The sequence below is a fragment of the Cibotium barometz genome, chromosome 17, assembly GCF_041138505.1.
Source record: "Cibotium barometz isolate CiBa-2024 chromosome 17, ASM4113850v1, whole genome shotgun sequence".
Taxonomy (NCBI): domain Eukaryota; kingdom Viridiplantae; phylum Streptophyta; class Polypodiopsida; order Cyatheales; family Cibotiaceae; genus Cibotium; species Cibotium barometz.
In genome coordinates, this window is record NC_141062.1 from 43,261,693 (window position 1) to 43,276,418 (window position 14,726).

The 14,726-nt window shown below is 38.2% G+C and overlaps 1 protein-coding gene across 4 annotated transcripts; it reads right to left on the minus strand.

Annotated features, from left to right (window-relative positions):
- Nucleotides 1-452: 452 nt before the first annotated feature.
- LOC147630031 (uncharacterized) lies at nucleotides 453-4,086 on the minus strand. Of its 4 annotated transcripts, XR_015267777.1 has the most exons (7): nucleotides 3,867-4,086; nucleotides 2,646-2,757; nucleotides 2,339-2,428; nucleotides 2,146-2,244; nucleotides 1,809-1,951; nucleotides 1,255-1,430; nucleotides 453-874 (listed from the first exon to the last, which is right to left on the minus strand). XR_015267777.1 is itself a non-coding variant. In XM_086811616.1 (6 exons), the coding sequence occupies exons 1-5, from the start codon at nucleotides 3,932-3,934 to the stop codon at nucleotides 1,853-1,855; spliced, it is 468 nt and encodes a 155-aa protein (XP_086667742.1). In that variant the 5' UTR covers nucleotides 3,935-4,086; the 3' UTR covers nucleotides 453-874; nucleotides 1,809-1,852. The 4 variants fall into 4 exon arrangements, 3 of the variants coding, with proteins under 3 accessions (XP_086667742.1, XP_086667743.1, XP_086667741.1); XM_086811616.1 differs by lacking the exon at nucleotides 1,255-1,430; XM_086811617.1 differs by lacking the exon at nucleotides 1,255-1,430 and having other exon boundaries at nucleotides 453-882.
- Between the last annotated feature and the right edge of the window lie 10,640 nt (nucleotides 4,087-14,726).

Genomic DNA, 14,726 nt, shown 5'->3' on the forward strand with positions numbered 1-14,726 from the left:
TTTCTAGTTTATGTTTTTATGTACGTACATGTTCTAGTTTATATTTCAGAGTGGTGGGTGTGTGAAGAGAGGCGAAAGGTGGGGAAAACTCATGACACAATGGAAAAAACCTGAATTGCCATAACTTGCTCAATTTTCAGATGACCTAGCCATTGTTAATTTAACCACGTCTACTATAAAGCTCCAACGAGCAAAGGGATCCATGCAAGTTGAGAACAAGGCAATCCTGTAATAGTGACACATGCCATATAGACTTGCCGCAAGCTCCATATAGCTTTTGCCCATAGAATTGATAATAAGTAAGACTAATTAAGAGATGATGAATTTGGCCTTAATACTGAGCACATTTGTCATGAAGGGCATGTTACTGCAAGAAATCTACTTCCAAAAGTAAAGATAATAAATAGAGCTTGAAGAATAGAAGACACCAAACCCTAAACATACACAAGGAATAAAACAAACTAATGATGCATTTACATGTAAACATATACAATTAGGGATCCAACAAACTAGAGGAGTATAAGAAATAAAAACTTAGCAAATAGGACAAAGTTGAAAGGTGGTAGAAACTTTAAGTGTTGACACAGATTCGATCCCTGCTCCCTGCAGGAGGCGGATGTGCTCAAATATGTATACTTCTACTAACAAAGCTTAGCAAATGGGATCAGGACAATTACACTATGAGCATCAGAAAACAAAGACATTTGCAAATGGAATTCAGAGGCATCAAGAGCTCTTGCACTAATAAAAGTTAGAGCTAACCACCACTCGTGGGGAAAAGGTTAGCCTCGCAGTAGGTCATCCACTCATCCAGAGACCCTGACTTCCGACCACGCCCTTCACCATTCATGCTCTAAATCCTGCTGTATGTGTCCTGCACAACTATAAATCCATAATGACTTCTCCAGCACAAAATACCATGAACAACTGATAAAACTTGCACAAGGCCTAAAGGGAGGAGGTCTGAGAAAACGTGATAAGATGGTAGAGCCTCCTATTAGCATTTTTTTTGACAAGCAAGAAACGCCTCCAAAACTATACCATCCATCCAACCAGATATTTCTTCTTTGTGAATAGGAGATCTATAAAGTGAACCTCAATACTACATCCGCAACAACTGCATTGCAAGCCTTGTAGCTCACCTCACAAGCACGACCACTATCAATTGTTCGTAACTCCTCTTCTATTATAGGAGATTCTCTTGGACAAGCATACCCATGTTTATGACATTGCAAATACCTTATGCATACTTACATCACAGCACACATGCCTCTTTTATGAGGCAATGCACTTTGAGAATCCTTTCCCCTGCCAGCCTTGTTTAGCAGCAACTATTAAAAACCTCTTATGCTAGCAGCTGCAGCTGCTAACACTCCAACTACCGTTTGCCATGCTACTCAGCAACTTAAAGACTTGTGAACAGTAGCACCCTGCACCAAGCTACACGTCATAAACCATTCTAGATACCGAAACCCTATTCTTGCAACCATATCATGTTTATAATAGCCTTCCATATAAATGTTCACACATCGACTACAACACTGCACACATAGCAACTCTGTGAAGGTATCATAAATGCCTCATGACTAGAATCACACCTGACTAGACAAGTCCTTTAAGGGTAAAAGACCTGTCTAGGACAGTTGACCATGGCAATCAGTAATAGCACTAACTACAAAATGCTGCATAAATCTTTTAAAAAAGCAAATGCTGCGAGTTTGTGGCACTGTGCCTGCAGTCAAAATGAACAAGACTACGATGGTGCAAAATTGTGCAACTCTTGCAATATAGAGCAAGCACAAAACAACCTTTAAGGGCAGCAGCAGCTACTTTTTAAGGCACGCATTTCCCATCAATTCGCCTTGGTTTTCACCACCTTCTTCTTAGTCTTCTTGGCTGCATAGTTTTTCATGCCCAGAAAGAATAGAAGACCTCCAAATAGAGAGAGATTCTGCACATGTCACATGTCAATTTCAGCTCTCTCTCTCTCTCTCCATACCCCCACAAAATATATAAAATAATTAGTTCAACTTGGCAATAAACTATTAGCACTTAAGGTATGCAGTCACTAGAAGAATGAATTGTGAACACAGTCCATCAAAAAGTATGGAAAAAAATAAAAACACATAGCCAATTTAGGCCTACCTTCAAAAACTGTAAGAATTCTGCAGCATACTCTGGGCTTGATATGTCATAGTTGTAGAAGTCATGCATTATAGGTGTGACAGTTGCAAGGAAAATCAGCTGCAGCAAAACCATGGCAAAGAATTCTGATTTCAAAACACAACCACACAGCACAAACCAGGATGACTAATGAAAGCAACTTTGCATACAGTACCAACAAGTATGCGCCCAGACTGAATCCAAGAGTAAAAAGGATTCCACCAAGGCCTTCCAGTGCTATTGTTGCCATGAGCAAGTGTTTGAGCTACAAACCAAAGAGCAACCCCACAAATATACAAATCAGAGTACATTTTCATTCCTAAAAAAGAGCCGAATGATAAAAAAAAAACCTGCAAAAACTTCTCAGTTGCATGTATGCAAAATGAATTGTAGGCCAGAAATACATGCATGGTTTCTTTAAGCTCCAACCAAGAGCTGATCATCCAGGAAAAAACCTGGGATTCCATGGCTTTGAAAATTACCTCAATATTTGGTAAAGAGATGCCAAACGATGTTATATGATTCCTGAGTACACCTATCTTAGGCTCCATTGCTTTCAAAGCACTCCCTCCATCGTGTCCAAAGTCGGTGATCCTGTAAAGACCAATCAGTCACAAAAGCATCCATCAGAAAATGTAAGTAGATAGAACGGCTCCAATCAGCAACTAGTTTTTTCTTTTTACTGGCAGCAAAATCAAATATTCCCCATCACATACTACAAAACTCATGAAGATATGGTTGTCGAGTCATGCCTCATGAAGGCCCAGCCTAGCTAGTATGATGGCACAACCATGTCTGACTTCCTTGGTCGCCTTTTGGAATAACCATTCCCACACACTTAACCAAGGCAAAAATCAGTCACAATGTAGCCACTGCTTCCCAATAGGCAATAAGGTGGTATTGCACCTTACATCTATTTCGGAAGTGAAAGAGGCATCTATTCAAATGTCAGCTTGATACTTGATACTAGGCTCAAAGTTATGCTATCCTAAGAAATCAGAAATTGATAGAAGCAATATGGATGTTAAGACTTCGCTCATGATGACCAAGCCAGGCTAGTATGCTGGCGCAACCATGTGATGAAGGGCTTCTGAAGTGACTGTCCCTCCTACCACTCGACCAAGACCCAAAAGCCCAAATAGGCTCTGAGGCGGTAGGCTACTCGATTGCGCTCAAACTCTTTCTGGAGCTCTTGAAACACCGTGTCTTCTATCCTGCGTGGTTGAAAACATAACCCCGCCTGGTCTCTCCCATCAAGGATCGCTTCGATAACACAAGCATGACCACAATGATGTGCAGCAAATGAGTCACTCAGCACCTGAATGACGTTTCCCAAAACCATCACTGGATTTAGATCAAGATCCATATCTCTACTCCACCCTAGCCGGTTTCGCTTGAATTGGCCACACTTACAAGCTCTACAGTCTAGGAAGGCTTAAGCACTACTGTGCAGGGAAATCATCTCTACAAAACACGCCAATGAAAGAGTACAGAGAAGAAGATCGATACACAGAAGGTAAAAGCTGAATGAAGCAGATAAATACGAGGCCAGAGATGAACAGAATACACAGATTCGGCACCAACACATACAAAGCAACATAAACAGATACAAACACAAGCGCATAGACACATACAGAGCGAGCGAGAGAGAGAGAGAGAGAGAGAGAGAGAGAGAGAGAGAAAGAGAGAGAGAGAGAGCTTACTTCTGCCAAGCTGCGAAGATGAAAATTGCAGAGAACAAGACGCGGCCAGCGAAGGAGGTGAAACCCATTTCGAGAGATCGGACTGTCGATGGCCAGCCCCCGACTCAGAAACCCTAACCCTAACCCAGAGATACTAGGTCCGCTGCAAAACCCTCGATCCCAGCTCCCAACCCGCCTGCACATAGAAGTTTTAAATACCCACCACCACCTTAATTTTTACCTCCCTGTTTTCTACCCAAAATAAAAAGGTATATTTGAAAAATCATCGATATGGACAAAACCACGCTTTCTTCTTCAACCGTTCAATCTGGCCCCCACCCGCATCCAACGGTGCACATTGTTTTGGAATAAGGATGCCTTCATACACACTTCTAAAGGTTTTCAAAATGGAATATACCTTGAGTTTGATTTTGGCGATTAAAAATTCGATACAGTTTTGCAACAAGCAAGCAGAGATAAAGAGAAGCATAACACTCAAAGTAGATTGATGAGAATGAGTGAAATACAAGTAAAGTGAAATGATAAGGTCACTTACACATATTCATAAGAGTGTGTATACACGGTTTGGAAGAAAAAACTTCCTAAGGAGAGAAAAGGTACCCCGGCCCATTCTTAGCCTATATTCACACATCACTACCATATAAATGACTACAAATCTCCCCTCTAGTGATGATGTGAACATGAACATGGATCATGTGGCTAATCAATCCCCAAATTGCAATAAGCCCAAAGCTTTGCGCGCACTGGCTATTATTGAAGATGGAGGCAGGGGGTTGGTGTTCAACACCAAAATCTACCAAAAAGCATGTGAGCCATACACACTCCACAATCACTGTAAAAAACTACCTTGCTTAGCTTCATAGCTCGAAGTGGTCACCACTGTCGGTAGTAGCCGTGATATACATGAATCACCAAGACGAAAGCAAAAGCCACTAGTGGACACTCGCGTGTCATAACATCCATCTCAATTGGAGTCAACTAAATATCACCCCCTTAGTTAAGAATAGCCCAAGTGATTGAGTGCCCTGTAAGTATCAGAATACTCAATTAGCAGCCTACCAATGCTTGCTTCTGGGATTGTGCATAAATGTACTCAATTGGTAGACCCCAAATTGGTTGTCTAGCCTTATACTTCATAGATAAATAAGACACCTAAAAGCTTGCTAATGAAGTGAGGCATCAAATGGTTCACTTGCATCCTAGAGACTAAGCCTAGCACCTGTCTCTAACATGCTTACAATCTTTAAGACTGAGCCATGTAAGCAGTCTCTGTATATATACTTTGACTGCAATATCACAATACCATCATCAAACTGCATAAATTGTATTCCCAAGTAATAATGCAATGAGCCCAATATATATCATCTCAAATAACACATGTAATTCAACCTTAAGGGTTGAAATCTTATTATAGTTTGTGAGGAGCATGTCATCAATGTATAAAACGATTACTAAAAAACAATCTTTACATAGAGGGTACTCTTAGTTAGACTGTCGGCGACAAAAGCCATTTATAACCAAGTATGTGTTTATATTTTAGTACCATGCTCTGGGAGCTTACTTAAGGGCATATAAAGCTTTTCTAAACCTGGTATATGTCTATCTTTTAATACCATATTCTAGGAGCCTATTTAAGGCCATATAAAGCTTTTATAAGCCTACATACTTTAGACTCCTGACCCTTCTCAACAAAATCATGAGGTTGAGATACATAACCCTCCTCGTGTAAATCACCATTCAAGAAGGTAGTCTTGATATCCAATTGATATACATTCCAACCATGATGCACTGCCAATACAATAATACACCTGATTGTAATCATACGAGACATGGGTGCAAAGGTCTTATCATAATCTATGCCCTTTTTCTCTTGAGCGCATAACCCTTTGCAAAATAAGCCTTACCTTGTAAGCAGTTAATGCTACCATCAGCTTTATGCTTAAGCTTATAAAACCACTTCATATTACCAATGGCCTTTTTACCATAAGATAAATCTACCAGATACCAAGTGTCATTTTTAAGGATTGAGTCATACTCATCCTACATTCATGGCCTGCATCCCCAATGATCATTTTCATGTGCTTCCTCAAAGGAAACAAGTTCCTCTTATGACATATACTAGCAATGAGAGCATGATTTACAAAAGAATAAGATGCATGATGAGAACCTACTAGGAAAATGAGTAACTAATTTTCTATCGTACAATATTTTCACTAGCCATTTTAGCATACTCTTGGATACACGTATGGCTTCCCTTTTCTCATCCACTGCATCATCCACAATTGCCTCATCAATAGGCTGATCTATGGGCTGAAATTCAAGCTGATTTTCACCCAGTATGGGCTGATTTGCAACACCTTGTTAAGCATTCGTTTGCGCCACATATAGCTTCCTGGCATTTTACAAAGGTAGGAGTGTATCAAAGATGTCATGTCCGCATACATTTTGTTGTGTTGTGCCTAAAAGCAGCAACACAAAGGTAGGAGTGTATCAAAGATGTCATGTCCACATACATTTTGTTGTGTTGTGTTGTGCCTAAAAGCATGGGTTGAACTAAGTTTTCAGCAAAGATAACATCTCTACTCACCCAAATCTACCTTGTAGCTAGATGTTGTAGCTAGATGGTAGAGTCTATACCCTTTGCTTTCTGATCTGTACCCCACAAAAATGTGTTTTATCGCCTTATCATTCACCTTATTGTATTGATTTTCATGCATGAGAGAATAAGTAAGACAACCAAAAACATGCAAATAAGCCACAGAGTTCTTCCTACCATTCTAAGCTTTATAAGGGGTTTTGGTGGGGCATCTATTTAACACATAAGTGATACACATAATTGCCTCCAACCAAAAAACATGCGACAAATCATGGTCTTTAACCATGCATGCACAACGTGCCATCTCTATGATTGATCTGTTCTTCCTCTCAATCACACCATTTTGCTGAGGTGTGTAAGGCATTGTGCATTGATGTTTTATACCTCTTTCCACAAAAATCCTTTGACATATACTCCCTCCCTTGAACTTTACAAAGGGTGCCAACTTTATATACAGACACATTTTCAGCCTTAGAAACAAAGCATGTAAAAACCTCTAACTTTGCCTCACTAGATACACCTGTGTGCGTGAAATAGTCATTGTTAGATATTTGGTAGTACTTCACATATGTGGTCATGCACTTATACCATGGGTACTTTTGCCCCAGTCGGTTTTTTCCCATGGCAAACTGGCACCTTAGAGTTAGTATATAAGCAACCTCATTTATAGTTTAGAATTGCTTGCTCATTTGTACTTGTAGAGAGCTTTTATCTCTCTCCTTTGAGTTTGTCATTCTCCCTCACACTCTACACCCTTATGTTCTTGTCTTTAAGCATCATGTGTGTATAAGTTTGGGTTTCCATTCTACGAGATCCATCAATGGTATTAGAGCAAAGATTTTTTCATAACTTTGTTTTTTTATTTTCTCTATTATGTGCAAGATTTCGTAACTTGTGTTTAAGATTTCAATAGCTTATGCAAGCTTCCATAGCTTATGTTCAAGTTTCAATAGCTTGTGTAAGCTTCCATAGCTTGTGTTCAAGCTTTCAATAGCTTGTTTCAATTGGTTTATTGAAGCTTCCATTAAAGCAAGCTACACAACTTTACAAGCTTTTCATAGCTTGTTACAATTGGTTTATTGAAGCTTCCATTAAAGCAAGCTACACAACTTTACAAGCTTTCAATAGCTTGTTTCAATTGGTTTATTGAAGCTTCCATTAAAGCAAGCTACACAACTTTACAAGCTTTTCATAGCTTGTTACTCTCCAATAGTTCTCTATAGTGTTGAGCTCAATCAGACTATAACATGCTCTACAGTCAACTACTACTACAATCCTATTGTGCTGCAAGCAATGTAGCTCAAACAGGTAGCAACATTAGGTGGCTCAATTCATCTTAGCAACAATAAGCAAGGGCGGCTTAGATTCGTTGCTACAGCTCGTCCATCAATTGCACAACTCTGGGAGTTACCATCGCTTCACCATAGTGCAACACATGGCAGATAAAATCTACAACCGTTTACAATTTTCCAGTTACTTTCCAATTACTTGGACCGAGCAATTGTGAATAGTTTAATCATCTAGCTTTTACAATCAACGGCCTCTACGATTGTCAACTTCTTCAATCGTTCGCGTTAATCGATTGTTTTGTAATCTGATTTTGTAGGTTTTTCCAATCGTCCGATTGCATTGGTTCACTAATCGCCAACTTCTCCAATCGCTCTGATTTTCCAATTGAGGCTTCCTCAATCGACCAGTCTAATTGCCCGATCGATGTCCTTCATTCATTTGATTGGTGATTTTTTTATCATTTGATCTGTGATTTTTTCCAATCGCCCGATCATACCTCTCCGATCATCCATTTCTACAATAGTCCAATTTCACCTTTTTCAAATAGTAATCCAAGAGTCCAATGGGCAATTCCTCCCGTAGTCCAATCATCTATTTCTTCATCTGCAACAAGCAGAGCATCGAATTGGTGCTCCAATTGATATATTTTAACAGCTTTCCAATAAGTTGAAGAATAGCTACTAACTTCAGTTCAAGCTTTATTTTAGCTTCTTTTCTTCTCAAATTCTCAAGTCTTCAGGTATGGCCAACAATCTACTAATCATTTTCTTGGTATTCTCTCGAAAGAAGATAAATTATATGGGCCAAATTACTTCCTATGGAGTTTTGTAGTCAGAAATGTCCTTGTTGCAAAGGTCTTATGGGCACATGTCAGTGGTAATGACCCCCGCCCTACCACAATTACTCTTGCTACTCCTCAAAGGGGTCAAGGCCAAGCAAATCCAACAACAAGTTTCTCAAATTACTGCTCAACAAAGAAGATGGGATTCTCACAATGCTTAAGCTTTGGTATTTATTACCTTGCTAATTCTTAAGGGTATAACACTGCAAGAGGCCTCCTCTAGTAAGAAACCTTCAATGTCTCATTTCAAAACATTTGGTTGTGAATGTTATGTGCATATACCAGATGCATCCAGGAAGAAGCTTGATGCCAAAAGCAAGAAGTGTATCTTTGTTAAATACAATCAAGAGTCAAAGGCTTAGTGACTCTATGATCTAGAGGCGAAGAAGATAATCACCAGTTGAGATGTGGTGTTTGTGGAGAAGCCACGCTCAGCATTGATGATGGTCAGGGTTTTGAGCATTAGCTAGGGTCCAGGGGGCTAGTGCCCCCTCCGCCCGGTGGGGCTCTAAGGGTAGGATAACCTAATGCAATGGTATGGGTTCATTATAAGTGGGCGGTGTGGTCAGTTGGTTGCGTTTTGAGAGCAATGACCGTGTCTATGCCATGTAACCCACGTTGTACACGTGTCTACCACACCACCTACAACACTACATATGGACATAAGCTAAGGTATCCAATGCAATGGTATGGGTTCATTATAAGTGGGTGGTGTGGTCAGTTGGTTGCGTTTTGAGAGCAATGACTGTGTCTATGCCATGTAACCCACGTTGTACACGTGTTTACCACACCACCTACAACACTACATATGGACATAAGCTAAGGTATCCAATGCTTTTGAGTATCCACACTCTCTACACTTAGTACTTCCTCCATCTAGAGTCTTTCTAGATCACTAACTAAGCTCTACTTGCGAGCACACACGGACAGCACCATTACATTGTACCTATCTGAGAATTTTAAATTCTCTCCATTCTCTATCTATTGCATTGTCTATTACACTTTTTGTTGTGCTATATTCTTATATCAAAGCAAAGCTTTTCATAACTTACTTTCTGGTTTTCTCTACAATAATGTGTTCAATCTTTCCATAGCTTACTTTCAAGCTTTTCAACACTATATATGGACATAGTTATCACAAGCTAAGGCATCCACACTCTCTACACTTAGTACTTCCTCCAATGCTTGTGAGTATCCACACTCTCTACACTTAGTACTTCCTCCATCCAGAGTCTGTTTAGATCACCATCTAAGCTCTACTTAGTGAGAGCACATGAGTGGACAGCACCATCACATTGTACCTATCTCAGAATTTTAAATTCTCTCCATTCTTTATCTATTGCTATCTATCTTTTCGCTGTGCTATATTCTTATGCTAACAGTGGTATATCAGAGTAAAGCTTTTTATAGCTTACTTTCTGGTTTCCTCTACACTATGTTTAAGCTTTCCATAGCATTCTTTCAAGCTTTTCATAGCTTGCTCCCTGTGGTTTTTATAAGGTGGTTTCAACTCAGGTTGATTGTGGTGCTGCTTAAAGCTTTAATATTCAAGCTTCCATTGTGAGGCTTTCCCTCTGAATAGTGAAGGAGATGGTTTCTTCTTCAATTGAGTCTTGTTTAAGTTTCTTCTACTTCAAGCTTAGTACATAAGTGACACAGCTCCATACAGTTGGCCAAAACTGCAATAGTTGAATCACCACATAGTCAGATCATTTTAACATCGCACGCATCAAAACGATCCGATCCTTATTTTCCATCGCTTCACCAATGTGAGACACTTGGAGGATAGAATTGCATGTTTTTATGATCGTTTTCTTTTGATATTATTTTTGTTTTCATCTGAGATTATTTTCGGGTGTAATCACCCAATTCTGTTGATTATTTTAAGGTTTGCAATTGGTCGATTCAACTCTTGGATCGTGAGTTTGTTTGATTGATCGATTCCGCTTTATATGATCGCTCAATTTTAAAAGTTGGATTGTTCATCAATGAATCTACCTTGATGATCCTATGTCAATGATTCTACCCCGGTTATCCTACCTCAGCAATCCAACTTTGGCACAATTCCACTTTGTATGATCAACCGTTTCTATTTCTTGGGATTGCCTGATTCACTTTATACGATTGACTGATTCTTTTTCGTTGAGATTGTCTGATTCTACTTTCTGTGATCTAATTCCACTTTCTGTGATTGTTCAATTTTATTTTTGGGATCGTAATGATTCCACTTTTTGTTTAACTAATTCTACTCTCCGAATCTACTATCTTTGATTATCTGATTCCAAAGTTGGATTGCCCAATCTAAGACTCCAACAATCGACGATCCCACTACTAATTTTTAATAGTTTGCATATTGTTTAATAGCATCTACTATGTTGGCTTCAACATCTGCATCTTACTGTGCTAACTTCAATATTTGTTGTGCTACTTCAATTCAAGCTTTATTTTTGCATCTTTCCTTCTCAAATTCAGCATGTGCCTATTGACTTCAGTTCAAGCTTTATTTTCACATATTTCCTTTTCAAATTCAGCATCTACCTATTGACTTTATTCAAGATTTATTTTTGTATCTTTCTTTCTAAATTCATGAGTGGTCAAGTATGGCCAATAACTCTGCAAATGATTTGTTTGGCATTCTTTCAAAGAAGGATAAATTAGATGGGTTAAATTACTCCCTATGGAGTTTTATGGTAAAAAATATCCTTGTTATAAAGGGCTTATGGGGTCACGTCAGTGGTAATGAACCCTATCTTGGAATAATTTCTCCTTCTACTCTTCAAAGGATCCAGGGCCAATAGATCCAACCTTATACTCGAGATTCACATCATGCTCAAGCTTTGGCATTAATTACCTTGTCCGCAGTTAAACAATCTATTGTTCCACATATTCGGTCTTGCAAAACATCCATGCTTGCTTGGAACACTCTAGAAATTATGTATCAAGCTAAAAATAATGCAAGGATTGCCTATCTTAAAAGGCAACTTGATAATAAAAATATGTGAGAAGGGATCAATGAATGGACATCTAACAAAATTATAGAACGTGAGAAGGGATCAATGAATGAACATTTAACAAAATTATAGAACTTGAGAGAGCAACTTCTCAATCTTGATAAAGTCATTTCTAAAAAGGATACGATTAACATCACCCTTAACTCATTGCCTAAATCTTATCTAAGATTCCATACTTTCCTTGGTTTTCTTTAAGAGGCAATGTAGGCCCTTTTCAGGAATGACATACTAAAGTCATTCCTAAAAAGGACATGATAAAGGTAACTTGATAATGAAACTATGCAAGAGAAGGGATCCATGAATGAACATTGTTATGAGAATTACTCTTGATTATTGGAAATTAGATTTCTTATTTTATATGGATGCTCGTGTGTACTGTGTACATGATTTGATATTATGGTTGCATATTCATGATGACATTGGGATTAATTGATGTGTTCAATTGATTGTTTAACTATGAGTATAGGTACAGAGATGTGCGAGGGTACCGATCGACGTGTCACACTATACAAGACTATACAAGGGTACTGATTGAGGTGTCGTATGGAATGAGGTATGTGAGGGTACCATTGAGGTGTCGCACTATACGAGAATACCGACTGAGGTGTCGTATATAGATGGTGGATTGAGAAGTGGTGCAAAGATAAAGATCATTGAAAATCACTTTAAACTTCAAAATAAGGAAAAGAAGTAAAAGGAATCCAACAAGGGTGTTCCAACATATATGCTAAAAATCAAAGTTCAAAGAAATAGGACTTTGCTAATGTCGTTGTCTATCAAGACTTCTCAGTAATGGCTATTTGTAGCTATAATCTTAAATAGAATGCATGTCTAAGTGTGACTATCCTCTGACGGTTTGTTTCTTGAAAATGGTACTTCCAAGCACATAACTTCTCAAAGAAGTTTGGTCAAACATATGGAGACTACACAAGGTGGTCACACTGCTACATGCCTTGCACCCCGTCAAAAGATATTGGTGAGATTGTTCTCACTAGTGTTAGCGGGGTGAAGATTTTTATCTTTAAAATTTACTTTTTATTCTAAGAATTCACAAGAATGTGCTTTCAATGCCCACTTTAGCAAGGGGGGGAGTCTTAATGTTGAATTTGCAGATGATAAATGTATTGTCTATGACAAATAAATTATACTTACTGGATCCCACTGATGGTTTGTATGAATTGGACATGTATGACAAGTGTGATGTTGCTTGTCTGGTAGACACTTCAAATACAAAGAAAGATGCCCAATTGTGGCATGCTAGGTTTGGCCACACTTCTATTGGTGGTTTGCTACTTTTACAAAAACATGGGACATTATAGGATTTTCTTTAACTTGATCCACCACCAAGATATGTTTGTGAAAGATGCATCCTTGGTAAACTTTCTCACCAACCTTTTCCAAATAATGTAGCAGATAGAACTAATCATAAATTACGGCTCATACATAATGATGTGTGTGATCCAATAAGGACTCCTTCTTTAGGAGGAAACTTATACTTTGTTACATTCATTGATTTGTTAAACTTTCAGCTAATTTGCAGTTGGTGCATCAAATCCTTGAATTCACACAAATTTACTTTATGGTTCCACTCTAGCAAGGTGGGTCTTACTGTTGAATTTGTAGATGATAAATGTATTATCTATGACAAAGAACATGACAAACAGATTATACTTACTAGATCTTTAACCAATGATGGTTTATACAAATTGGATATGTATGACAAGCGTGATGTGCTTATATAAACGAATGATGGTTTATAAAAATTGGATATGTATGACAAGCGTGATGTGCTTGTTTGGCAGACACTTCTAATGTAATGGAAAACGTCTAATTGTGGCATGCTAAGTTTGGCCACACTTTCACGATGGTTTGACACTTTTGCACAAATATGGGATGTTAGAGGATCTTCCTCAACTTGATCCACCACCAAGATATGTTTGTGAAAGATGCATCCTTGGTAAACTTTCTCACCAACCTTTCCCAAAGAATGCAATAGATACAGAGCTGATCAATAATTACAGCTCATAATCAATTATTTGTGTGGTCTAATGAGGACTTCTTCTTTGGAAGGAAACTTATTTTCTCATTTTCAACACTTTATTGCTACGATTAAAAATGAAACTGGCTGAAAAATTTAAACTCTCCATTCAGATGGGGGGAATATATGTTTAATGCATTCAAAAAGTTTTTGGCATAAAAAGGCATTAAGCATCAATGTGCAAATCCTTATAGACCACAACAAAATGGTATTAGTGAGAGGACAAACAGAACTCTCATGGAGATGGTTAGATGCATGGTTAAAGGTCAGTAGTTTCCACACAAGTTTTGGATGGAAGTAGTTCTTTGTGCTACCTATGTGTTGAATGGGTGTTCCACTAAAGCTTTAAAGACCATCACTCCTCCTTATGAGTCTTAGTTCAATCAAAAAGCTAAGGTTGACCACAAGCATGTTCTTTGTGCTACCTATGTGCTGAACGGGTGTTCCACTAAAGCTTTAAAGACCATCACTCCTCCTTATGAGTCTTAGTTCAATCAAAAAGCTAAGGTTGACCACAAGCATGTTTTTGGCTATTGCACATGTGCCAACACAAAGTAGAACTAAGCTTATGGTTTGAATCAAGCTCCCTGAGCTTTATACTTGAGGATTGATGAATATATCCTCGAAAAATGGATTTAATATAGAAGTAAATGTGATCTGATTCTTTATATCTTACACAAAGATGGTCACATCATGTTACTGCTTGTATATGTGGATGATCTTATCTCATTGATAAAGTAAAGCAACAAAGTCTTTCTCAAAGGATTTTGATATGAAAAACTTAGGCGTACTTCATTATTGTCTTGGAATTGAAGTTTGGAGACAAGATTCAAGCATGTTTTTAACTCAATCGAATTACATTAAGAAATTATGATTCAACTTGATGGATTATAAACCAGTTTCTACTACAAGATTCAAGCATGTTTTTAACTCAATCAAATTACATTAAGAAATTATGGGAAGATTCAACTTGATAGATTATAAACTAGTTTCTACTACAATGGAATCAAATCAAAAGCTTTTAGCTTTTACATAGGAATCAAATGTTGACAATACTCTTTTCAAATATCTTATTTTGGAAGTC

Coding starts and splice junctions, on each gene's coding strand:
- LOC147630031 (XM_086811616.1), bottom strand. CDS start 3,934: ATGGGTTTCACCTCCTTCGCTGGCCGCGTCTTGTTCTCTGCAATTTTC. Junction 2,429..2,645: donor TCTCTTTACCAAATATTGAG/GTAATTTTCAAA, acceptor TTTGGTTTGTAG/CTCAAACACTTGCTCATGGC. Junction 1,952..2,145: donor AATTCTTACAGTTTTTGAAG/GTAGGCCTAAAT, acceptor TGACATGTGCAG/AATCTCTCTCTATTTGGAGG.